The sequence below is a fragment of the Pongo pygmaeus genome, chromosome 6 (assembly GCF_028885625.2).
Source record: "Pongo pygmaeus isolate AG05252 chromosome 6, NHGRI_mPonPyg2-v2.0_pri, whole genome shotgun sequence".
Taxonomy (NCBI): domain Eukaryota; kingdom Metazoa; phylum Chordata; class Mammalia; order Primates; family Hominidae; genus Pongo; species Pongo pygmaeus.
The window spans coordinates 3,888,560-3,916,152 of NC_072379.2; the positions used below are offsets into that span (position 1 = coordinate 3,888,560).

A 27,593-nucleotide genomic window follows, 5' to 3' on the forward strand; every position below is an offset into this window, starting at 1 on the left:
TTACCTGAGCTGATTTCAGAATTGACTGCTGTTTGCAGAGTATCTTGGGGAGAGGAAGATTCCTCATGAGGAGCCCCCCCACCCCAATCTGGAGCAGCTTTAGTTGGTCCTCATCTACTTTTTAGACACCTTTCTGTCATCACTTTTCATGATTTCCAGTTTGACTGGATTTTACACTCTTGGGAAGTTCCACTGTTTAAGGATCTAAAGACTAAAAACATGTATTCCACACATTTTGTTTAAATCATGTTTCTTTTTTTTTTTTTCTAGAATTTTTATTTTGGCAGAAAAAGTCTTGGCTGGAAATGTTTCTGCCTAAACCTGGGCTCTGTAAAAACCCCTCCTTCGTGCCGTTCCTCTGCATGTGACCACACCAGGAATTTGGCATAGCCATTTATTTGTGCCTAGTGCTGAAACAATTAGTTAAAATAACAAAAGGCCCCTGGATAAGTACAAATTGACTGAAGTGCTTTTGAAGATTAGCTAGGAAATTTAAGAAACACTGCTATAAATAAGAAATATATTTATTCTGGGCAAAAATCCCTGATGAAATAAATCCTTCACTAGTTACATCAACAGTTACCCTGTAATCTCTTCATTTCTTTTCTGTCCCTCCTGCTAGACAGCATCTTTCCTAAAGGAAAAGAATCAATTCTATTTATGACACATAAACACATGTGGAGAAAAGGCCAGGGATTTTCCAGCATTAAAGTCTTGTAAAGTGGGTTTTAACGTTCGTGGCATCTGGGTGGAAGTATCTGAAGACAAGTTGTTTCTAGGCCTCTTTGCTAAATTATTACATGTACACTCTTGAGCAGATGGGCTTTGTTTTAGGTAATGGAGGCTTCTGGTCATTTTATGACTCTAATCTGATAATTCAGTGACCTAGCTGTGTTTGTACAGAAGCCTATTAACTAAAGCTCTAGGAAGTATTTGATATTTAGCCCCTAGAAGAGGACAGTAGATGACATTTACTGTTTTCTTATTTGCCAGTCACATTCTACACCTGATGAACCAGATTCAGACTTAGCAAACACAGAATTTGTAGCTTCTGAGCCAGCCTCATTCACCTCACTACCTGATTTGCACTTCATCAGTGTCCTTTTGATGTCAGAATTGTTATCCCCATTTTACAGATGAGAAAGCCAAGTGATGAGCCTGTGGGAGTAAAATCGGGGCCAGATCCAGTTCCACTTCTATTGCCCCACCCAGGTCACAGTTGCCTGATTGCGTTAAGGGCCTCTCTGTATTAACACAGAATATCATGGTGTTATTGATAGTGTTACTTCCTGTCAACTGTGATCATCTTGTTCTGGTAGAAAAATAAGGTGTCTTCTCTGCAGACCATGTTAGATTTTAACTTTAAGTCAGGTTCAACCCTACTGCTGGTTCCAGGAAGTTCAGGGAGCTTGGTTGGAAGAAGATGTAAGAGCTCTGAGCTCACATCTTGTTTGGGCTTTAATTCAGAGACTGACAGTGTGCACCCAGGTAGATGTCCCTCTCTGCCTCTTTTCTGACCATCCACCAAAGCCCCTCTCTGCTGCTGGTGTTGGCCATGGTGCTGGGAGCAGTCAGGGAGCCTCAGGCCAGCCCCGCAGTTCAGGAGGGAGTTGGATGTGCCACCCAGCCATGCAGAAGCCCCCGGCCAGAGCTCCGGTGGAAGGCACGTGGGTAGATGGTCAGCAGGGATGGCATTTCCTCCCACACCACCTGCAAAAGCAGTCGTTCTGTTCCTGAGTTATTAATACCTTGTAGGCTAGAGAACTGGGTCTGTCTTGCTAATGTGATATCCCATCAGATTTTTACACTTAGAAGCTATCACTAGGGAAACAGATGTGGTTGGACCTGCGTGCTTTGTGGTGACTTTGCTGCCTGTGTGGCATATCTACTTTTCCTCTAAAACTCTGTAAAATGAACAGACTGGCTTCACACATTTGGCACTTCATACTGCCATCATTTATCTTTTTATACCTTTGCAGCTCTTGTCACTAAGATATCCCCTTGTGTTCAACAACCATATTTTCCGGTATATCTTCCCTGGACAGTGTTAACACACACAGTAGGCACTGCAAAGATATTTAGAAAATGGTTAAATTACTCCTGTATTTGCTTGGGTTCCAGGTACCTGAATGTGCAAGCTCAGGAACAGTCAGAGTAAAAATTCAAATACAAATACTTGGAGATTCCCTTCTTTTTCTTCATTAACACACATTTATCGACTATACACTGTTTGGCTCTGTGATTAAATACTGGAGGATCCTTGTGTACAGGGAAAACAAAGGTGTATCTGAACGTATTTCAAATCCAAAGGATTTTAAAGGAGTTACCATGTTAGAAATTCCACCCTGCAACTTACCACCACTTGGGTCTATATTTAAGAGTTGACAAACAGTCAATACAGAAGAATTGGATAGAAGATGAATTCACATAAATTCAATGGAATTTTCCCATATACTTGCCATTATGAGATTAACAATGACTATCCTAGAAAAGGATGCCTGCGTAGACTAACTTGAAATGTTTTTCAAGGCATGGGCCATTATGGTAACTAAACTGGTGGAGGCTTGACTGGTCTTTTCCTGCCTCTAGTTTCTTCCCTCTCTGGTCATCTTTTGGTCTTTCTCCTACTGCAGAAGTATAACTTATCCTTGACTGAAGAATCACAGTTCTCAAGTTTATGGCTTTCTCCTCTGAGCGAGGCTGCCTGCCTGAATGCAGTTGTGCTGAGCCGCAATCCCATTTGCCCAGGACTTCTTGGTCTGTGCTAGGGATTCATGCGTTCTATTAATGAACACAACTCAACTAGTGGTTTCTGTTGGTTTGAAATTACGAGAAACAGGTTTCCCAAATTCTTTCTTCTCTTGCTTTTAAGATGTTTTTCTTACACCCAGAGCAAATGGTCAGCAGCAAGTGTTTGCTCTTGATGGAATAAACATGTCACTCTGGTGACTTAACATGTATTGAGCATTCAGGGACTCATTAGTGCCAAAACTACTTGAAAGCAATTTTAGTTCTTGTCGTTATACAGCTAAGGAAAGTTCATCAATTTCTAAGTTGTCTGCCTTGAACTTGCTTGAATTGTGAGGCATGAGATCCAGATTATACTCAGAACACTAAGCCTTGGAATCAACCCTTTTAACACTAAGCCTTGGAATCAACCCTTTTAAAAGTTGCTTAATTAAAATGGAGAATATTTTTAAGTGTTTTTTTTTTTTAAGATTTTACAAACTAATATTCTGCGTCTTCCTGCACGCTGACCTTCTGTGAATGTACTTGAAGGTCAGTTGAAACTAGTCAAATGTTACTTTAACATTCGTAATGGTAAAACTATAGACTCAAATTATGCTTCTATGTTTTATGGGTAAAGTTATTATTTTGCTAAACATTTTACTGAATTTTCATCATAATGTATAAATTGATGTGGATATTACCACCCTAGTTTGTGGTAGGTGTTAAAGAGCAAAATACTTATTGATAACCAAAGACAATTTATATTTTCATGGAAGCCAATGGATGGGTTACAGTCCAAGTTTTGGGAGCACATCATGAAAATGTTCACATCATGAAAATATTTCTGGACACCTCCTAGAACTCTTCCCCTTGGGTCCACAGATACTCTTGAGGGAAAGTAGTTAAAGTGCCCCCTGTTACTTCTTACAGCTTATAAGTACATCCGATCGAAGATCTATGGGACATGAACAGTGTGTCCTGGTTCAGGTGAGTGTCTCCTCCACTGTGAGCAGGGAGTGGGGTTTCCAATAGTTACTGATTAAACAGTGAAACAGTTATTTGATTCTGTTGCACTGGTGAGCAGGGTGAATGTATACCCTTACTCTTCCTTCCTGATCTTCAGGCACCTATGCAGTGCCCAGTGGGCTGTTTTCACCAACCATAAATCCTGTGCTTCCAGGATTCCGACGTCAGTATCACATCCCTGAAGGCAGCTGATCTGCTGTGGCCTGGGGAAGGCCACACCCCCTGGCCATGCAAACGTAGCAGGGAGCTTCCTAGTCGATGCCTAGCAAGGTGGCCCTCCCTCCCCCATGCCCAAGGGGTGGGTCTAGCCATCACCTCAATGCTGGTGGTCAGAGACCCAGCTAGCGCCTCTCTTTCTCGGATTTCATCGTTTCTGAAATAGAGAACTATGATTTTGCCGAGTGCCTCAGGAGAGTGTTGGAGAATCAAGTGGAGAATGGCCAGAAGCAATTAGCAAGTGCCCACTGGAAATGGTCTTCCTTTACTGAACTGCACAGATACTTTGCTTATCAGTCTCAGCAATGAAAACCAACAGATTGGTTTCTCTCTTGTGAAAACCCTTTCTGTGCTTACAATTCGTACCTCAGGACCGGTTAGCTTGTTCTTTATGGTGTAACAGTGTCTTCTCCCGAGCGGTAGCTCATCTCATCCATATTGCACTCAGTTATTTTTGTCCCTCTTCTCTTTACTACTATCCCATGGAATTAGGAGTTAAAATGATGAGGTTTCATTTTTAAATGTACAAAGATGGGGGAAGACTATGGAAGTAATTTTATTTAAAGCCACACATACATTTGTTTCAATAAAGTTAAAGGAAAATCTCTCAGGCCAAATATTATAATTTTTCTATGAAGTCAGTGTAAGTTTTGAATGTATAATCTGGAGTTATAATAAAGCCAAGTAATTCATATTATGGGCAAAGTATTCAACTTTGCTACCATAATTACCTAGCATGCCCCTGTGTTCTTTTCATTACCTTCTGATAGGAAAAGTGATATTTATTGTGGAAAAATTGGAAAATATTTTAAAAGGTAGAATAAAAAGAAAATAGCCTGTAATTGTACCACTCGGACTAACCACTGTAAACATTTTATGTGTACATACATATGTAGAAACAGATACACAGGACTTATGTGCAGTGCATAGAACACTTAAAAAAATCCAAAAAAGATGTTATCGCATGTGCTGTTGTGAATCTGTATTGGCGTGTTTTGACTTCTAGTGACAGCAGCCCTAACTTATCAAGGTTAAACAGGAAGTATCTGAGCTCATGAACCAGGAAGTCCCCAGACAGGACAGGCTTCTGGATGGTTGGTTCATTGGCTCTATGAGATTGTGAAGGACCCAAGTGCTTTCCGTTCTCTCTATTCTGCTGCCACCATTATCAGCTTCATGTGAAGGTCATTTCTATCGTGGCCATAAAATCACCACCATGAACACGTGGGACAAAATGATCAAGACCCACACTTGATGCTGGGAATGGGGCCGGTTCTCTTGTGTTGCATGGCTGGATTGCAGGGGTAGGCATGGTTGCCACGACAAAATCAGGGCTGCTAAGAAAGAAGACAGGATGGGTACGCGATACCTGCTTTACTGTCTTTAAACATGGTTTTCTTCTTAAGGTTTACAGCAGTTATCAGAATTTAAAATTAAGATGAATGGTTTTGGATGTTTTATTTTCACTTAAAAAGTCAGTCTCTTGTAGAAATGCTCTGTTCAGAAAGATTTGGATAGGAACAAACACTTGGTTTCTGGGAAATTAATCTTCATGATCTCCAAAGATGTCGCATTTTCATGGTGTCTTTTTGGCAGCAGCAGTTTTTTTTTTTTTTTTTAATGAATTTTGACTTAAACCTTTATAGAAATTAAAAACTAAAAGAAAAAGATAAGCTTAAAGATAAAAGTTATAATAGATGGAAACTTTAATATTTTTATCTTTATGTACTTTTTATTTTCAATACTCTTGAAATAATGCCGCAAATAATATCGAGAATTCATGGATATTTTATAAGGATAATTCTGAGAAACAATAGGCATATTTGAAATTACTATGGTAAAAATCAGATTTCAAAGAAAAAGTTATATATTCAGTTTTTAAATTGTACTATTAAATGTGTAACTTCATGTGTAGTATTCATATTTAATTTTAGCTGCCAGTGTAACATATACTAAAATAAAATGGAACAATTTCTATGGTTCTATAAAAGAATCTATAAAGGAGTCATAAATAATTATAATAAAACTCTATTGAAATATTTTTATGGGACTAAAAATTGAAAACTTCCTAATAGGGAAATTTTCATAAATGAGACATGAAGTAAGTTAGTCATAGAGACCTCAAACAGTAATATATCCTATGGGAACCCTGAATAAGCAATAACTTCTTAAGATAATTTTATATAATGTGTAAAAATCAAGAGTTTTTGCAAAAGCTCTGCGAAAGGTAGCAGGAAGAAAAAGGATTCTTATAATGCTAAAATTCCTCATGAGAGATTACTCATTTTGCATGCTTTTAATGTTACCAGAATAAAGATTTTAGACGATCTGAATCTGAAAGTGCTGTAACTATTCCTTATAGAGTACCACAATTGTGGTGGGTAACACAACTCACTCTAGAGACCTAAGATGTTTCTCTTGTTTTTGAAATAAGAGCTTAGACTAAATGATATTTTGGTGCTCAGAATGCATCTTACCTTCTATGCCAAATTCACAAGCCAATGAATAGTTTACTCACATTCATATTTTTTTTTCTTTTTTTTTTTTTTTTTGAGACAGTCTTGCTCTGTCACCAGGCTAGAGTGCAGTGGCGCAATCTTGGCTCACTGCAGCCTCCTCCTCCTGGGTTCAAACGATTTTCCTGCCTCGGCCTCCCTAGTAGCTGGGACTGCAGGTGTAGTACACTACAAGTGTGTGCCACCGTGCCAAACTAATTTTTGTATTTTCAGTAGAGACGAGGTTTCACCATGTTGGCCAGGATGGTCTCGATCTCTTACTTCACAATCTGCCCACCTCACCCTCCCAAAGTGCTGGGATTACAGGCGTGAGCCACTGCACTCAGCCCATATTTTTTAAAACAAATTTTACCTCCCTCATCCACCTCTTTAACTGGCAAAAAGAATACAGAATTACAACATAAGTGAAGGATACCATAAAACACCCATTTCAAATAAAAGTTCCTTGGATGAATGGAAGTTGTGTCTTTCTTGTTTTTATTCTTTTTTAAAAATGAAGTAGTATAATGAAAGTCTTTCTATGGTGTGATTGGATGAGTATTAATCTGCATGTGAAAACACCTAGTCCCTTCTCTGCTGTTAAGTTGCTGTGTTACCTAGGACAAGCCACTTAACTTCTGTGAGCCTCAGTGGCTCAGAGAAAGGGCGGGTGCATTAAACGAGTCTCAGAGATGCCTTTCCCACTAGAATCAGGATGAATGAGAAGTTCTTGGTCACGATCAAGAAGACTGTTTACTCATCCGTTGCCCTTCTAAGACATGGGGAGATAGTACAGGTGAAAAAGACGTGTACTGGAGTTAATAATGATGGGAGAAGTTAAGTTGAAGGGGGGCAGCACTGTGCCCATTGGCGACTTTCCTTCTACGCACCAGTGTAGACTAATCCATACACAAAGCCTCTGACGAGGCTCCCCTGAGGTGAAGAAAACCACAACTAATTCACTTGCCCTGGGTCAGGGTTGTGGTGGTCCAGCCTTCTGATTGAAGGGATTCCTTCTAGCTGGTCTTGTTATGCATTCTCAGAGGAGGAACCTCTGAGTTTTAATGAACTCTGGATGTCTGTGTTCCAGAACATTGTCTTCTTCACAGTCAAGTGCTGGCGCAGATGTGGAGCACCCGGGAGGCTCAGACGCTGGGGCTGCCCTGTGCCGGCTAGATCAGGAGAGGCTCTCTCTGGCATTGTCGTATTCTTAAAGTCAGCCTGTGTATTGTTTTGGTCCTTCCAGCTCTTCTTTTAAACCCTAGGCATTCCTTTATAGTTGGCCTAATTAATTTTGTCTTACAAGTAAGTTCCCTGGAGTAGCTTTGACACTGTCCTCTTCTTTCCTGAAACAGAGCCATCACACTGCAGAATCAGCTGGTGATCCTTGCCACCACAGCCAGTGACGCCGGGGCATACTATGTGCAGGCCGTGAATGAGAAGAATGGAGAAAACAAGACAAGCCCATTCATTCATTTGAGCATAGCAAGTGAGTTTTGAAATCCCAAATGATAATTCTGAAAGCAATAAAATCTTGCTTTAATTAATAACCACTCTCTCATGGGACATTTTGCAATAAATTTTATCTCTCTAGTGTAGTAGTTATGGTTTAATATTGATCCAATGCCAATAGTTTGGAGAGCTTTAGGGCTCTTGCTTTCTTCAAAATGATATGCAGAAAAATGTGAATCTAACTGGTACTTCTGAATGCCAGATCTTATTTGTTTTGGGAATTTAAAAAAAAAAGTGTTTGCTTTTTATTCACAGTCAATGCATATTGTTCCTAACAACAAAAAAACTTTCAACTTAAATGAATTGTATCCATGAACCTAAATCAGGACTAGATTAGGTACAGATTATATTCTTTAAATCTAACAAGAAAATCCTTGAGAAATTCTACATATTAAGTTGTACCAAAATTGCAGTATTTAAGCATAATCAGTTGATCATTTTTTCCACCTAGTTTAACTGAAAGCCTGATTCTTGAAGAGAATGCACACAAATCGTGGGTATTTGTAGATTTTATTTGAGGGGACTTTAGTTTGAATAGACTTAGTTTTACATGTTTGGCCTTTAAATTCTACCAGCAAGAGTTAATTGCTAAAACCCAAAGCAGGAACTCTGAACTAAACTAGATTCAGACATCCATATCGGAAGGCTTGTCATCAAATGTTTGCAGCATGAAGCTTCATGGTATGAAATGAGATTGTCATGTGGTTGAGAAAATAGGGTTGAAACTAGTCATGGTGGATGGTAAATTTCAAAATATTATTATCATATCATATGAGTGAATTATATTGATTTGTTTGTATAGTAGTGGATTTTATCTTTTTAAAAATCGTCTTGAAGGAATCGTTTCCCCCTGCAAGTGGTTCGAAAAGTATGTGGGGCTAGGCGTGGTGGCTCATACCTGTGATCCCAGCAGTTTGGGAGGCCAAGGCAGGCAGATTACTTGAGGTCAGGAGTTCAAGACCAGCCTGGCCAACATGGTGAAACCCTGTCTCTACAAAAAATGCAAAATTAGCCAGGCATGGTGGTGTGCACCTGTAATCCCAGCTACAGGGGAGGCTTAGGCAGGAGAGTCACTTGAAACCAGGAGGTGGAGGTTGCAGTGAGCTGAGATCATGCCATTACACTCCAGCCTGGGCAAAAAGAATGAAACTCCGTCTCAAAAAAAAAAAGAAAAGTATGTGGGATGGAGTGATAGTATTTGCCTCACATGGCCCTCGAGGGGTACAATTGCCTTAGGCCCAGTAGAATTTCCTGGGCAAATCTTTGTAGCAAACTCTGGGTGCAGGTGTCTGTGGGAGTTAACTGAGTGGGGTCTCAGATGCCTGCCTAATTGGTCCCAAGCGGCCATGATGTGCTGTCATCCTGCCTTGAGCTCCTTAATTTGAGGAATTGAATCTTGCTCTCCAGAACATAGACTTGGCACAGATTTAGGATGAGTAGGGTCTTTGTGATGCCATGGAGAATGATGCACATGGATTAGGGGTGGGGTTCACAAAACCCAGTGCATACTGTACTACAATGTAAAGGAGTGTCTGCATTGGGAATTACAGTAGAAATGAGGATGATTAATTAAGATTTTTTCCAAGGGTTATGATAAAGAATGGAAATTGTATTATCAAATAGATTGCTATTATTTTAATGATTCCAAACTTCACAAGTAGAGCCATTTATCTTGTTTAGCAAATATGATTCTGTACTCAATTGTAATATAACTACCAGGATAATAATGAGTCAAAGGGGGTGAAATTCTGCATCAGAAACAAGGAAGTTGGCCTTCCTCTGTTAGAAGAATTATTCCACAGAAACTGGTTAACATCACAAAGTTATAAAACAGTCCTTACCTAGTACTTGCCTACCTCCCTACTCTGTAAGGGCCAGCAGAAAATAAAGCGAGTACAGTGAATTTGCAAACTGCTGTACTAACATAATACCATGGTGTTAGATAATTGGAATATGTAAATTTTTTTCAGTAATTTCAGTTTCTACCCTGACTGAAAAGTATATTGAAAGCTGCTTATAAATATTATAATTAACTGGCTTGCATTTTGTTCCTTTGTATGTATTTTTTAACTTTTCATTGGCACCAGGTAAAAATGTGTAAAAAGTGAGATACAGACAGTTGATGATACGGACTTATTTTAAATCTTAGGACAAAACCTACATTTTGTTCCTTTATGAATTCTTTACTTTTTATGAGGGCAAGGTAAAATGGGAGAAGTAAGGAGGTTGAGGAAACTGCCTTATTTTAATTCTTAGGAGAACCTTCCTGGTGACATACGGGATTTAGCTAAATGTTAAATGGCAACCAATTATGCTTTTTTGTTTGTTTGTTTGTTTTTTGCTAAAAGTTTTATTTTGAAAACCTCTAAAAGTCAGAAGTCTTGTTTAATCTGCAGAATCCCCCAGAATTGTTTAAATTGTGCTTCTTTCTGGAATGCAGTGAGGGCTCTAAGCAATGAACACTGCAGTTCAGGACCTGGCCACCCTGCTCCTGGTGAGGCTGTGAAGTATTGAAGGATGCGTCTCTTTACCAGATTTATTATGAAATTAGATATTCTCAAGACCTATTGATACTGGGAGTAAGATAGAGTGTGTTCTGCAGACTTAGATATCTTTTTCTTCTGCTGTAGCCTTTTGTGGAAACACCACACAAGATTGAGGAAAATTTGTAAAAACTTTCCAGCCAGCATTTCTGAAAAATCAAAAGATATTACAGCCAATTATCATTTAACAAAGACACATTTTTCCTTGCTGTCGGGAGAATAAAAGCAGGGAACCTTTATGTAGTGAACACCATAGGGATGATCGGGTACTGGTAATTAAATTCCTGGTGGATTGTGCTGTAATTAGTTTAAAATCGGAGTGTCATGCAGCCCCGCCTCTTGTTTGCTGTTGTGGTAATAATCCTTTCCTTCCTTGAGGACAGCACCGTGTTAGAGTGGAGCGGCAACCAGGTCTAGCCCTGTCTCAAAACATCTAAATAAGTGATGCGCTGTCACCCAGCTAACAGGAGGAAATAATACATTTTCATCAACAACCTTGTACTTGAGAGTTCAAAAACATCACCCCTTTTCAATTGCTAGATACTGTGGCTACACCTGAAGCTTATGAGAAGCAAAAGATAAAGAGGTTTTGGATTTAAATTTTTTTTTTTTTAAAGCATGACTGTTAGAAGTGAGATGCAGTCCCATAATGGTACTGCCTGCTGTTTTGTGCATATTTAGTAGATGGCATTATTATCTCTCAACATTTCTCCCCTTTTGCGTGGTTAAGAAGATAAATTCCAGCATGTTCTGAACCGACGTTCCTGTAGGGAAGGAGAGGATTTCCCTGAACTCTCCACCCCGCTGCCCTGGTGAGAGCTTGCTGCCATCCCAGAGGTGGATCCACTTTGAAGTTTTAATGTGATGCGAAGCCAGCAGATGTTAAGGACATAGGTGGGACTGTTGAAGCGTCCTGCATGAATTTTTCATGGCCAGCTCCCACTGCTCAGGTGCACACCAGAAAAAGAAGGGGTTGGGCCTGCCTGAGAGTAGATGTGTCTGTTCTGAGGTCAGACCTGGGCAAGCTTTATGAACCTGTCAACCTATTTTTGGCTTTTGCTTTGAAGATTTTACATTGAGTTAACCTTTGTGGAACAGAACTTCTGAACTGAATTACTATATGAATAAGAGTTTCTTCCTTTAAAAAAAAAAAAAGCCAGAGTTAGGCGATGAGACGAATTCTATACAATGGTTAATCAGTCATTGTTTATATGCCATTGTACATACCTTAGACATATCATCAGTTCTGATCCAATATTCAAAATGTCCAGTGTAATGAGATTCTCTACTAGGGATGAAGCTTGGATTAAAAAGAAATGACTGCCTGTCTCCTTCCTGTTTTTTTCACCTCTTTCATTTTAATGTCTCCTCTTCAAACAACATTTGCAGATAGGATATCATTTCAGCTGATCCTCCTTCAGGCTGTGACAAACCCTTGCTTTTAATTCTGAAGACCACTTAACATTCTTTTGTCCTCTATAATGCTAATTTAACTTCAGACTCATATAGGTTTAGTAGTTGAAAGTGGATTCCTGAGAATGTCTATGAACAGTCATTTGAGAGGACTGACCTGTAAAACATGACTTTTGTGTGCCCAGGTAAAACTCTCTCCTATTTTCCTTGTACCGTTAACATTAAAGGGAGAGAGGGGAACAGGAAGACGCCTTCCAGATGGCCTCTGACTTGGCTCGGGTTCCTAAAACAATAGGAACCGTTTGAAATATTACTAAAAACAAATCTGGGGCCTAGCCCCACATCACAAATGAGCAATTTAGAACCAAGCATAGTTTTATAGATTGTATGACACTTTACTGCCAGAATTTTTCAGAAACATAAATAAGAAGTCTATTTTATAGTCAAGTCATGAGTTTAATCATTTAGCCGTGCATCAAACATGCTGTATTGAGTGAAGCGTGAGGCATGCTCTGCCCTGGCCTGCTGAGCTGGTGTTGGACAGAACTAAGTCTAGGCCATGATCCCTAATGCTTTTCCGTAAACACACCATCAGGAAACAAGCCTTGAGCATTTACCCCTTACGCATGAACACCTAGTTACTTATCAATTCTAAGCATGAACCATCAGACAGAAGAGAGGACGGGAATCAGCAGTGCTAATCATGAAGGTTCCGTTCCGTCTTTACTTGACGTCTCATGGCGCAATATGCACTTTGTGAATGGAAATCCATGTTTTACTTGATTTTCTTGATACAATCTAGTTTTTTGGAAAAATTCTTATGACATCTGGTTACAGATAATTGTTTTTTCTTGGTGACGTGGCTTCTACTAACGACACAAGTGTTCCTGCTGCCATTTGTTGCCATCTGATTGTGCTGCTGTTGTGAGTGACTCAGATCTGTGGTTTCTTCCCAGAAATGCCTTTGTCTTCAGTTGTCCACTTTGTGAGAGTTAGTTTAGATAAAACGAAATACACAAGTACATAAATCCACCTCTCCAGGCAAAGGTGAAACTGCATCCCATGCCTATGAGGGCGTCCTGTCCACTTCTCTGACAATGAGAATTTTCAGACCCTTCCTTGGAATAGCTTGCGTACAGAGTGTCACATGGGGCCACCCGACCAACAGACTCAACCTGCATAATAAATAACATCGAAACTTAGTTTCCTTCTTCGGCTTTCAGTGAGAAAACATACGTTAAAATACCAGGTCTAATATTTCGTTTCTGAGCCCCAAATGGATGGATTGGGGAATGAGTTTTAGAAGAGGAATGTAGCTGGTAGCTCCCAGCAAGACTTCACTCACGACAACAAAGACCATCATTCTCTCCACACCCCACAAGGCAAAACCGGATTGTTTCTATTGCCCACTCATGCCTCCTTCACCATATCCCCATCTCTTCTCATCCCAAGGTGTCCTCTTTTCCCCTGTGTGATTTCTTTCAACCTGATTTCACTGTTGTTAAATCTTAGGAAATCTAATCTATCTTAAATCTTAGGTTAAGCTATGATTATTTGCCCTCAAAGTTTGAACAAATTTGGGGTAGCTCAATATGCCCAGTTTCCCAAAGCAGCAGTCACTGGTCTGAGTATCACTCAGGATACATACAGATTTCCAAGACGTGGGCAGGCATGTGAAATTTCCAAAGAACCTATTTTCAGTCCTTTCATATTCACGTTCTAAAACTGGATCTGAGGATGCCTGAGGTCAAATTTTGCTTTTCACAACTGCTCCTTTCTTTCCGAACGAGGTGGAAGGCTCGTGTCTTACTCATCCTGAATCTTTAACACGGGCAATTATCTGAGGGTATAAATGCCCAGGTACCAAACAAAGGGAGAATTCTAAATATCAGAGGCAGAATTGAGAAAGTGAAAGACTCTGATAATTGGGAAATAAATGATTTTATAAATCAGGTGTTTTCAATCTTCTGCTGTCTACAAAACGAGGTGGGACCTATGTGCGTTGTCAGCTGACAGTTCATTACAAATAACTTGATCATTGCTAACTGTAACACAGTCCACTTGTTCTCAGGACGGAAGAGATTTCTAGCCCCTTTGCAGGTGCGGGGCCATGTCAGTGGAATACAGTGTCACTTTCAGGCCACGTGTTTAAGAGCCAACGTGTTACCTTCATGCTCTCCCTCCCCTTTGGGGACAACCATGGCCAGGCCACATATTGAGCCACAAGATGGAAGCTGTCTGGATATTTGAATCAGTACAGGGGAAGAATAGCCCGGGAGGGCCACCCAAGCAGAATTGGACTCGTTATGAGTAAGAAACAAACCTTGGTATGATAAGCACTGAGATTTCAGCATTTATTTGTTATTAGAACAAAGCACGTCTGTCCTAACTAATAAATAACTATATGACAACAGGGCGCCTTGGCTCACGCCTGTAATCCCAGCACTTTGGGAGGCCAAGGTGGGCGGATCACCTGAGATCAGGAGTTTGAGACCAGCCTAACCAATATGGAAACTCCGTCTCTATTAAAAATACAAAAATTAGCTGGGTGTGCTGGTGGGCTCCTGTAATCCCAGCTACTCAGGAGGCTGAGGCAGGAAAATCAATTGAACCTGGGAGGTGAAGGCTGCAGTGAGCCAAGATCACTCCACTGTACTCCAGCCCAGGCGATGGAGCAAGACTCTCAAAAAAAAAAAAAAAATAATAATAAATAAATAAATAAATTACTGTATGACTTTTGGCATATAACTTAGAAGGAATTTAAAGAATTGAGAGATATTCTGTAACAAAATTTCTTCTATTTTCGTCTATTGCTTTACATGAACAAAATTTTATCTATGAAAAAGATTACAATTAACTTTATTCCTCATGTCATTGAGAGATGCATTTCTAGTTTTTTAAAATATAAAGCCTATTCATCAAAATTTGTAATACTTTAAAAAGTTAATTGAATGTCAATAATAATTGTAACAATAACTCAATCCAAGAGAAGGTTTGTTTTTGGTTTGCCCCCGAGTCATATGGTTAAAAACATTTTTTTAAGAATTTTTTGTTCTTTTTTTTTTTTTTTTTTTTTTAGACACAAGGACTGTGTCACATGGACTGGAGTGCAGTGTTGAGATCATGGCTCACTGCAGCCTCAAACTCCTGGGCTCAAGCAGTCTTGCTGCCTCAGCCTTTTGAGTAGCTGGGACTACAGGCATGAACCACCATACCTGGCTAATTTTTTAATTTCGTTTTTTTGTAGAGACAGTCTGGCTATGTTACCCAGGCTGGTCTCAAACTTCTGGCCTCAAATAATCCTCCCGCCTTGGCCTCCCAAACCACTGGGATTACAGGTGTGAGTTACTGAACCCCACCAAGATTGAAATTTATACACATATTTTTTTCAGAGGCTATGATATGGTGATTAATACAATTCTTTGAATCATGTGTTTTTTAAATGGGTGATGCTGTGTATCAAACCTTTAGACCTGCTTATCAAATATTTAGATTCCTTTGAATACATATAGATGTACTGCAGTAGTTTTATTAAAATATACTGAAATAGTAAAACATTAAAATATACCAGAAATTATATTATTTTCAGTCCTTCAAATTTATGATGAAAAAATGGTAGATGTCAATGTAAAATGTAAGATACCAGAAATTATATTTACCAGAAATTATATTATTTTCAGTCCTTCAGATTTATGATGAAAAAATGGTAGATGTCAACGTAAAATGTAAGAAAGATACACAGTTTTACAAAATTGTTTTAGGTGATCTAGGAACAACAACTGTTTGAAGCTATATGCAGACGTGATAATAAATCATAAATGAGAGTACTGTTGATGACCCTCTAAGGGCATACACAGAGAGGAGAAGGCCCTAACATGTCTTGAGACCTGACAGATATTGTCACGTATATTTTCCTTCTTAGATTCCACGACAGCCCTGTGGGTTAACAATCAACTCTGTTTCAAAACTGAGGACACTGAAGCTCTAAGAGGTTAGATTATTGACCCAGATCACAAGAATAGTCAATGGGAAGTTTGAGGATTCAAGCCAGTTTATTTGCCAAAACCCTCGTTTCTCCTATGAAAGCAGAACAGCATATACCGTGGAGGCTGGGTGTGCTCTTGGGGTCAAAATGTGTCTAAAAGAAGCCCAAGGAGAAGGCAAAACTTGGGGGAAGGTGGCTGTCCAGCAGGGAGGCTCTCTGTGAAGAGCTGTGTGTGTGCAGACCTCAGAGGAGCTTGGTTTTGTTTTAAAAAAGGAAGTCTTCTCTTCTGATATCAAAACCACTCCCGATGAACATTCCAGAACAGCAGTGTGCTGTGACTCAGCAGCTTTGAGGCTGGCCGTTTGCAACCCCAGTGAGGCACGTTTGGGCGGACAGCAAACACAGGTTTGGCTCAAGGGCGCAGTGGGAGATGCGCTGGAGTCAGTGCTTACTAATGGAGCATCAGAACAATAAGTCACAACTTCTGATAATAAAGTGGTTGTTTTGTTGTCAGTAATGAATTAGACAGCACATAGGATATAAAGTAAGACATGATCTGTCCCAGTGGATTTATAAGACTGATGTGCGTGATTACATTCCCTAATTCCCAGATATTGACATCAAACTGTTGCAGCAGGTTTTGCACAGTGAGTAAACTTCACCCAGGAAGTAAGGCAAGCACTTGGAGAATTAATTCACCAAGCAGAACTGACCAGTTGGATTCAGCAGAGGGACCATGAGTGTTCATTTACTTCTCCCAATTATGCTGCTATTATTGAAAGACACAAATTATTCAGTAGTGATTTGCCTAATCAGATTTTTTACAAACTCCTCCACATTGCTCAGTGTTAGTAATTCCTCCAATCTACCTTCCCTTCTGACGCCTTGTTAAATGTCTCAATTTAAATTATTATATTCAGATATTTAAGCATAAGAGTTCTTTAATTTTAGCAGTTTGGGGGCTAGAACTTAAAGTAACCCTAATTTTGTTTTGTTTTGTTTTTGGAGACAGGGTCTTGTTCTGTCACCCAGGCTGGAGTGCAGTGGCATAATCATGGCTCACTACAGTGTCAACCTTCTGGGCTCAAGCGATCCTCCCACCCCAGCCTCCTGAGTAGCTGGGACTACAGGTGTACACCACCACACTTGGCTAATTTTTAAAAAATTTTTGTGGAGACAGAATCTGCCCATTGTTGCCCACGCTGGTCTTGAACTCTGGGGCTCACGCAGTCCTCCTGTCTTGGCCTCCCAAAGTGCTGGGATTACAAGAGTGAGCCACTGCACCTGGCCTAATAATTTTTACCTTTGATTTTGGAACCTAATTTCTTAGACTTAGCCAGCAGCCAATGCCTGAATTCAGTTTATAGGGAATTGAAGATAATTTCATTATAGAATCATATTATGTAAACATAACATTTCAGAGTATGTAATATATTGAGAGTGACCCAAGATTATAACTTATGCATTTTCTTTCTAGCTCTGATCACTCTAGATGTTATAGTCATTGAAGTACTTTGTCTACTCTCCTTGTCTCTGTAATTGATATGAAAGATAAGGAATTTTTGAAGGGCACAAACAAGGAGGATGGAAAATTGAATTTTTCCTGCAATCATTTTACAATCTCTGACATACATCCATTACACAGCTTGTCTGGAAAAATCCTAAGCAAAGTAATGGTTGTTGGCCGAGATGAGGCCACATAGAACAAGTTGCTAGTTGTAAATGTAGTTTTCTTAGAAAAACTGTATTTACTCAGTAGTTGAATACAGCGATGATTCTGGTGAATTTCCTGGGGTTCAGCTGTTAGTTACTTTCTAGACTAAATGGTTCTACTCATACCTTCCCAGTATGATTTTTCCTTTTACGAATGAGCTCAGTATTCTGAAGCTGCTAATTAAGAAACACCTGTTTAATTTCCCGTCCTTCAGAATTCTTAAGGTTTTCAAAATCCAGATTGTGTGAGTTGCTGGGCTAAATTCTCTTTTCATATCTCCTCTTTCAGAAAAATGAAAATATATTATTTTCTGATTCAAAGGGAACATCTAGAGTGGTACCAACCTCTTCAATCATAACATGGTATTTCTGCTGATGTAGGCCTGATATCCTATGGTTTAACGTCAGTTTCCAACTTTAAGGACAGAAAGATGTGATTTGGTCCAAAGCATAATAAAGGCTTATTGTAGTAATAGTAACAACAGCTGTTCATTGGATGTCTGCTGTATGCCCTGTATGTAAATATTGTATCTCATTAAAAATAATCACCCAGGCATGTTGACTCATGCCCAGTGCTTTGGGAGGCTGAGGCAGGAGCATCACTTGAGCCCAGGAGTTCAAGACCAGTCTGGGCAACACAGGGAGACTCTGTCTTTACCAAAAAAAAAAAAAAAAAAAAATCAACCAGGTGTGGTAGTGCATACCTGTGGTCCCAGCTGCTCAGAAGGGTGAAGTAGGAGGATCACTTGAGCCAGGGAGGTCAAGGCTGCAGTGAGCTGAGATCGCACCACTGTACTCCAGCCTGAGCAACACAGCAAGACCCTGTCTCTTAAAATAATAATGTAATAATCATAATAACCACCATTTAATCACCATTTTTAATAAACAAGAGGCCATAAGGTCAGTATTATCCCCATTTTGCAGATGAGGTAACAAATCAAAGCAACAAGTTACTTTCACTAATCTTATGCAGTTGATTACGTGGGTTAGTTTTGAACCCAGGTTTGTCTTTTCCCCAAAGAGACTTTCACCATTTTACTTATTGAGATGATTTATATTGCAGAACTGTTTTTGATTTTTAAAATCATGTTGTAATGTCTTAATCTGGCTGCTGCTGTAGTGAATGCAGCCTAACAATTGGTCACCTTTTGATAACAGTTCAACTCCACCTTTACCACTTAGTCATAATGTTTTATTACTGTTCATTGTAAACGATGTTCTTTTGGCTCTTATAGAAGGCACTTACAGCAGGTAATTAAAATTGTAGATCTTTACAATGTGTTTGAGAATATTAAATCAAGCCCACAGAAAATCAGGTAAAGTATCTGTTAAAGTGAAAGGCCACTTAACAGTGCTGAAGACTATTAGAAAATCCAGAGTGCTATATTCCCTGCTTTTCCGAGAACACTTTGTATCTGAGATGTAAAGAAATGGAATTTATATCAGAAATAATAGGAACCAGAAATTTATCTGGAGATGTAGATTCTTTCTGTGTGTTCTAATTAGTGAGTTCTTCGCAATAGTCTCTCTCTGTGATTCTTTGTTATTTCAGGTAATTATTCTGTCTGCACCCATTTACCTTTTATGATCTTAAAGAATACCCTCTTTAGCACAAAATTAGTTCCTTCAAATCTAGTATACCTCTATGTTTGGCTGAGAGGGTCTTAGGAAAGTATAAGAAAGCCTGCGACCTCTGCTTGTCAGTGTAAACTGTTATTTTGCCCAGGAATAACTAGCAAGTATAGCTTTTTTGAGGTGGATACCAAAGATATTATTTTATGTAGTTTTAGAACATCATAAAAATGTGAACTGGGAATTCCCTAGTTCGCCTTAGTATTAGGCCTGCATGACCATCTGGGAAGTGTGAAGGCTATAACGGTTTTGTGATTTTTCTAGGGAACAAGATACAAACGTCAAAACTGGAAGTGCAGAACTCTAGAGAAGCTCTTGAAAGAATGAAGGCTTTTCCATTTTAGTTCCCAACTTGAACTTAAAGAGTAGGAGTCAGAGCTGACATAAGTCAGTAATGGCGAACATCCGGCTGGCCCTATGCGGTTGTTTGCTGTTTCACTGATGATGTATTTTGATGAGGTGTGTCCCATCTGACATTAAAGGCCATGTCTGGTATTAAAAGCCCTTCTCTTTCTCCAACAGGATGTCACTCTGTGGTTCTATTAATTCAGACAGGGTTGAATTTCACAAAGGCTTGTTTCATTTGGGAAAGTTTTCAGCACAAGTGTACTCCAGAATTCAAACTTCTTCCTTTCTAATCCTTAAAACGTTGGGATGTAAAGAAATGGAATTTATATCAGATTTATATATATCAGAGATTTATATCCTCATTAGTCAGAATGATGTAGGAATAGAAACCATATGCATAGGTTGCCCTTTGGTGATTGGTTCATTTCCGAAAGCTTAAGGAGTTTCATACTTCATTAGGCTACTCAAGAAAACTTCACTTCTCTTGAACTGAGAAAATGGCACATGCAAAAATGGTACCATCCTATTTGAAAATGTATGAAGCAAATAGGCAGTATTCTGAGCCTTTTGTTTCTTTGTTCATTTTACTTACGGTGTTTGTAAAAACCATGACAGCATGTTCTTGATGAAAATCTAGGAAGCAGTTCTACTTGAACCCTAGCCTGGCATTAGATTACCTGGATCCTATCCATCTCTTCGGTTTGCACTTGAAGGATGGCTATTAAGCCATGTTTCCTCCACTGGCCTCCATTCTGATTGGCTAGCGACCCTACCATGTTACTACATATTTTGAATATCATCTCAACTTGGAAGGATACTGAGGGATGCATAAAACAGTAAACTTATTATAGAGGGAAATGGCTGGCATACTGGCGTCAGCCTACACCATTTTCAGTGTCTATATAGAAAACCAAGGGAAGGGCTGAAGTATGATTTTCTTTGGCTTTTAGAGTCTCTGTCTCACTTCTGTCCCTAAGCATATGATTCTCCCCAACTCCCTGCCCTTTAAACACTCAGACTACAGTTCCGCTATTCCGCTCAGAAAATGCTGAGCGTCTGATACTTATCAGGCATTACGCTTGATGCCGAGGACACTTGGTGAATACGAATGTGGTTCCTGCCTTCCCTGAGCTCACTTTTGCCAGGAGAGGCTGGCGCACCAACAAATGACAGGAACACAGTGTGTTAAATGCCACACGAAAGGGAGTTGTGTAGAAGAAGCTCCCGAAGCACAGGCAAGGGAACAATGAATTCTGCTTCCGATGCTGGAACAGCTTTGTTAGCAGAACTCTGAAAATCTTTTCTTTCACTTATGGAGGGATGCATCAGCAGTGAGATGATTAGGAAAAGGGGGCTTGGAGTAGAACAGCACTGTCTATGACCGGGAACTGCCATAACCACCGTCCTTTCATTTGCTCCCTTGTTATAAATATCAGTGTCCCCTAGGAAGACTCTGCATATTTAATACAATCCCATTCCAAGAGAGTCCTTATTGATAATTGTTTTTCATCACCCACTAGAACGTAAGTTCTGCGAGGATAGAGATTTTTGCTTATTTCCACAAGCCACGGGAAGAGTGCATGACGAGTAATGAGGGCTCAGTAAATACTTGTCCAGTGAGTGCATGAAAGCCTGTGAAGTGAGACCTTTTTACCCTCCCTTTCCTGGTCCGCTCTCCGTCCCTGGCATCTGAGGATGCTGCTCACTGGCTTGTTCTTCCTGTAGCTCCTTTTCTTTTGGTGTTTATTGCTCCTTTGTCCCAAGATGTGAGGATTCTCTAGCCTTTAGTCCTTTGGTGCAATGTTTTCCTTTGTCTTTCTGCCTCTCCTTTTTCTCCTTGGAGATCGCACTTAAGACTCTTGAGACTTCACATATCACAACTGATTAAATGTTATCTCCAGGCCTGAATGGCAGCCCGAGCATTCAATCTTTGGTAAGTAGAAAGTAGGACAAGTGACTTGAAGGTCACTCTGATTCTAAAATTCTGATATCTTCTGATGTTTGAACTTCTTTGTCTGACTTAGTAAGGTGCCTGAAGATGGAAGGCGTGTCCACATGCATTTCCTCAATTATTGACTCAACGTTTCTTCTGTTTTATGACTGCATTTGACTTGCTGGTTGCGGGCGTCCCTGTTTGTCTCAGTCTTACTCATCAAATTAATTATGCTGCTTCTGGATACAGTGGCTAAACCTCGCTCTGTTGAACCTAATATCAGGGACACTGTGCCGTGAGATGGGATTTACTATGTTGCTGGACACTTTCACTTGGAAATTAAATTAACCTGCCTCCATATACTTTCTATCCCAAAGCTATTTTTTCTCCTAAGTTCCCTAGGAAGTCCTCTCACCCCCCTTCTATGTTTTCAGCTCTTACCTATCCTGAGCTCTTAGCATAAGTCCCTGCTTCTGGAAGAATATTCACCTCTCTGTCCATCTGTCCATTCAGAAATGCATTCATTAATTCATTGACTCAAGATGTATTTACTGAGTGTTCACTAAGCATCATAGGCATTGAGGATATCATGACTGAAGCAGACTGGTTTCTACCGTCAGAGCTTTTGTTGGTGGAAGTAAAATACAAACAAGCAATTTCAATATGGTTTGGGATGTTCTAAGTCAGGGAATAGTAATTTTCCTGCACATCCTGAGTTTCTGCCACTTACATTTTCAAAACTTTGCCTGTTTTAGAGACAGGGTTGATAAAGACAAAGTAAGGTCAAGACACACAAGGTTGTAGGCTGAAGAAATGCTTCCTTGGAAAGACTTCACAGTAGTTCTTATTTATATGAGTATTGGTATAGGCTTCACAATAGTTCTTATTTATATGAGTATTGGTATAGGCTTATATAGAGAAAATATGGGAGATTTCTCAGAGATGGACTGTGTTATAAATAGAACAAATCAGTCAAATTATAGCTTTTGAGCCACAGGCCTCATTAGTCTCATGAGCAGGGCCGTTTGTGGGCAAACTGACTGAGCCACGTGGAATAACACTCGTGTTCATGTTTTGCAAGCTCAACATGTCAAACTGTAGTGTTAAAAATGAGTTTCTTTACAAATGAGCTATAAATATTAGTTCTGCATCTCCAAGCCATTCAGTACGCAATTGTGAAAATTGATATCCTTATAACTTACGTATAAGTCACATATATAAATTATACACATATACATAACTTCAGTGTACGAGCGAGTAAAAAGCATTGCATTAGTCAGCTTGGGTCTCCGTACAAGATACCCACTGATTAATTCATTGACTCAAGATGTATTTACTGAGTGTTCACTAAGCATCATAGACATTGAGGAGATCATGATTGAGGCAGACTGGTTTCTACTATCAGAGCTTTGGTTGGTGGAAACAAAAGACAAACAAGCAGTTTCAATATGGTTTGGGATGCTGTAAGTCAGGGAACATGTAGAAGCAACAGGCTAAGATTCAGAAACATTTCTCTCCAAATGGGAAGTTTTCTAACACAAACACCCAACTTAAGAACAAAGAGGCAACCTCTCATCCAAAAACATCTGCCCCTCGCGTTGCTTTCAATATGCAATACCTTAAAATTTCACAGTGAGTATTTTCCCAAAACAAAGAATAGAGCCCTCCACAGGAAAACTCAAGTCTCTTCCTTAGGAGACTGGGTGACTTAAACAACAGACATTCATTTTCTCACAGTTCTGAAAACTGGAAGTCCAAGATGAAACCAGCTTTGCCAGCCAGGTTGGTGTGTCATTGAGTCCTCCCTTCCTGGCTCTTAGAGAGCCACATTTGCACTGGTCCTCACGTGGCCTCTCTGGGCATTGGGGGTGCAGGAAGGGAGGCAAGCTTTAGAGAGCTCTGGTGTCTCTTCTGCTTCTTATAAGGACCCCTGTGCTATTGGGTTAGAGACACCGTATGATCTCATTTAACCTGAGTCACTTCCTTAAGGGCCCTGTCTCCATATACAGTCACATTACAGGTTAGGGCTTTAACATAGTAATTTTTTTACAGCTCAGTCCATAACAACTTACACATTTCTTATTCCTATTGCGTTTTCTTTCCTAAAGTACAGTATTTCTCTAGATCAGAAGTCCTGACTAGACATTTGTGGCCTGGATTTGCTCCTTGTGTTTTATTTAGCCCACACAGTATCTTAAAAATATATGAGCCAATATTTAACAGCTGGGAGAACATTTTCCAGCTTCTCTTAAAATATGTGGCCATGCTAGGACCCCTTTCCCCATTTTAAACAATCTGTGCATTCTCCTAAGGAAGAGACTTGAGTTTTCCTGTGGAGGGCTCTATTCTTTGTTTTGGGAAAATACTTACTGTGGAATTTTCAGGTATTGCATATTGAAAGCAACTCTAGGGGCAGATGTTTTTGGATGAGAGGTTGCCTCTTCGTTCTTGAGGTAAGTTGGGTGTTTGTGTTAGAAAACTTCCCATTTGGAGAGAAATGTTTCTGAATCTTGGCCTGTTGCTTCTACATTAGCTGGCTCTGGAAGCATTTGAGGTATGACCCATGATCCAATAGGAGTTTCTGTGATGATGGAAGTGTTCTCTATTTTTACATGGAGCTATTGAATACTTGAAATGTTACTGTTGTGACTGAGGAGGTGAATTTATAATTTAATTTAAACTACTTTTACTTTTAGTAACCTCCTGTGGCTGGACGCTACTGTATTGAGCAGGACAGTTTTATAAAAATGCATAGCATTTTGCATACAAAAGGGATTCCCAGTCAAACTGCCTACACGACCCATCATTGAGCTTTATTTGCTCCTGGAGTGATCTAACAGTGGTAAGAGCTTGTCCTGACCAGGAAGACTTGGACTCCCAGGTCCCCTTGAGAGCCCTTGCACATATGAGCAGGATACCTCCCTGTATTTTGTATACCAAAGATCCATGGCTGGGGAGCCCTGTGTGCTGGGAGACACTCCCTTAGCAAGTATAGCTGCTTAGTCATTTTGCCGGGCTGTTGCACTGCATGCATTCATGGTCTATAGTAGTCTGTATTAATGGGACCCCAAAGAGATGGTTGGTACATAGCCTGCATGGCTGTACACAGCAATCCGGATTAATTCATCAGCTATTACACGATATCTCTTGTGCAGCAAGCCCGGTGCCAGGTATGGAAGTTAGGGAAGTCAAGGGTGAGATGGTCATCTAAATGGGTGACCAAAGCGAAAGTACCTGAGCCACGGTTGAGAGAAGCACAGTTTGCTCTGGAAAACCCAGCATGGGGCACCCAGACACATCAGTGGGAATTGGAAGGTTTCCCCTGAGAGACGATGTTTAACCGAGACCTAAAGGTTGAGTAAGAGGCAGTCAGCTGAGGCTTTGGGAAGAGGTCATCCTGGCAAAGGGGACCACAAGGCTGGAGTCAGCAGGCGCCTCTCTGTTCACAGACTTGCAGCTCACCTGCTACTGTAGATAGAAACAAAGCCCTGCTTGGCAGAGGGTGCAAACAGAACTGTCTATGACCAGCCTCTGGAAGTTCAGGGTTCCACATAAACACTGATGGTCCGGTGTTGCCAGCCCCTGTCCCTGAACACAGCGATCTGAGGGAGCTGATGGGATGCTGCTCTCGACTGGGGCATCACCTCATCCTGCTCAGGTCTCAGCGGTTCCAAGCTGTGTCCCTCACCAGGAGACCATGTAGTGGGTGTTGATCACAACGTTTGCACTCTTGTCTTTCTTATAGTAGAGAAATCCTTTAATATAACCAAGTCTCTATCAAAAACAGGGAAATATAAGTTAGACAATGAAGGAGGAGAGTGTCTCTTACTGCCCCATCAAGTTATTGATGTTACCTATCTGCTCGGGCCCTGAAGGCATTAGTTTGGGCAGAGGCATGTCCTGTCTGCTCCCTACTAATAGATGGTGTTAATCTAGAGCAGGGATCTTCACGTCAGGCCTCAGTGACTCCAGGAGATATTCAGCAGTGGATGGTTCTCAGGGAATCCACATCCTCCATTTCCATGTGTACTCTTTCCCCAGATGGATCCACCTGAGAACACGCCTGGGGTCTTCCCTCTCAGCTCTCCTTTCACACTTGCTTTTCTCCCTCCTTCCAAAGGAAAGGCATTCCTCCCAGCAAACCCTCCTCTTCCTTGTTGCATTGCTCTGGCCTGTAGAACCCTTTGCTTTCCAGACAGAGGAGAATTTCAAACATTAGGGTCGGTATTGAGAAAGTGGATGGCTTTAATAAGTGGGTAAGAAATCCCCTTGCAAGCCAGAGAGCTTACAATTCTTGGTTTTCAACAGAATTGAAGGTGAACCCAATCAAGTTGTCAGCCAATAGATCATTAAAAATAATGTTTGATGATAAATCACTGAGTGACTATGGGCATAACAGAATGCTGTCAAGGAACTGGGTGAAATTGTTAAAACTCCTTCCTTCCCATCTGTTTATTTATGAAAATAAGTTTTCTCCGTGCATACATTTATAAAAACAAAAAAATAGAAATAAAATTGGTGCTGAACACTTTTTCAATTTACCTAGAAGTAACATCCATCCCTGAATATATGAACTAATTAAAAAAAATCCCATTTATCTCATTGAGATGTATTTCCAGTAAATTTTACTTTTCTTATTCAATAATTATTTGTCAAAATGTATAATGATGTGTGATGGTTTGATTAATTGTTAATAGCAATTATGATGGATAATCAAACCAGTTTTTTTAACATTTAGTTTTAGAGTCACAGGAAATTTTAAAAATTATTGTAATATCTATCCTTTTGGTATGAAGAAGTGTAGTACAGTGATAAAGCTTTCAAGCTTAATATATATTACATTAAATAAAATTCTGAATTGAAGGAGAAGAAGGAATGACATAAAATTTGCAGTTGTTAAAAAGGAGATTTTTAAATGGTCATTGGTAGGTATCAAATCATAGTGGTCTCTGGGTCCCTCCGTATAATAGAAAAGAGTGACCTAAAATTTTACAGTACACTAGAAATTGAAACACTTAAATGTAAACTTAAAATATGTGAGAGGGACATCGTTTTTCAAAATTTTTATGGAGTACCTGGGCAAAGATACTTGAAGGCCATGTTCAGTGAAAGTGGTAATAAGAGGCATATGCGTGATTTAAAACTGAAAGTTGAAACAGAGTGGGAGGAGCGGAAGAGGAGGGGGAGAAGAGAACGTGTTGGGCCAATATATTTAACAATAATCATCAAGAAATAGGAAAAGACAAAACAAAAATCTTTTAAATATCTAACACTGTTTTTTCTAATGCCACATGCCCATGAAAATCACCTGGGCTGGGTCAGGACTTTGTTTTAGTCCTCAGGTGATTTTAATACACAGCCAGGGTTGTGAATTATTGGACTAAACTCACAGAGTGGTCCTTGGGCTAGTACTATCAGTATCATCCTGGGAGCTTGTTAGAAATGCAGACTTTGGGGCTCCATCCCAGCCCTCCTGAATCAAATCCTGCATCTTAACAAGATATTTAGGTGATTCATATGCACATTAAAGTTTTAAAAAAACCAAGATTTCTAACAAGCTCCCAGGTGATGCTGATACTGCAGTTCACGGACAACTCTGGTCACGGACTACGCTGGGCAGCAGAGTTCTCCAGTTGTGCTACTCAGAAGGTTTATGGCAGAGCTACTCGCAGTATGATCCGAGAATCGCGAGCCTCGCCTGTCTTGGATTCACATTAGACATGAAAAGTCTTAGGACCCATGCCACACCTAGGGATCAGGACCTCTGGGAGTGGGGTCCAGGAATCTATGTTTTATCAAGCTCTCCCTCACTACAATTTGAGAAGGACCGCCCTAGAGAGAATCCACATCGACTTCAGATGGCTCTGAGCCTCCAGTTAATTTAGGGAGTGGCTGGGGATGTGTTATTACCAAGAGGCCCCGCTTCATGAGAGAGCTGCTGCTGAAACCCTCATCACAGCTTCACTTGTCTCCAAGCCCAGGGATGCCCATTTTGCAGTGGGTCCCGAATGCATGACCAGTTTTACACAGGAGTGAGCTGATGGTGC

At 40.1% G+C, this 27,593-nt stretch overlaps 1 protein-coding gene across 4 annotated transcripts in view; it reads left to right on the forward strand.

Annotated features, from left to right (window-relative positions):
* The window catches only part of SDK1 (sidekick cell adhesion molecule 1), a 989,261-nt gene that overhangs the window by 531,423 nt on the left and 430,245 nt on the right, over window positions 1–27,593 (forward strand). For all 4 annotated transcript variants that reach the window (XM_063667220.1, XM_063667221.1, XM_054494717.2 and 1 more), the window contains exon 5: window positions 7,823–7,956. In XM_063667220.1, coding sequence (XP_063523290.1) covers window positions 7,823–7,956 — 134 coding nt within the window. The remainder of the gene's footprint in view (window positions 1–7,822; window positions 7,957–27,593) is intronic.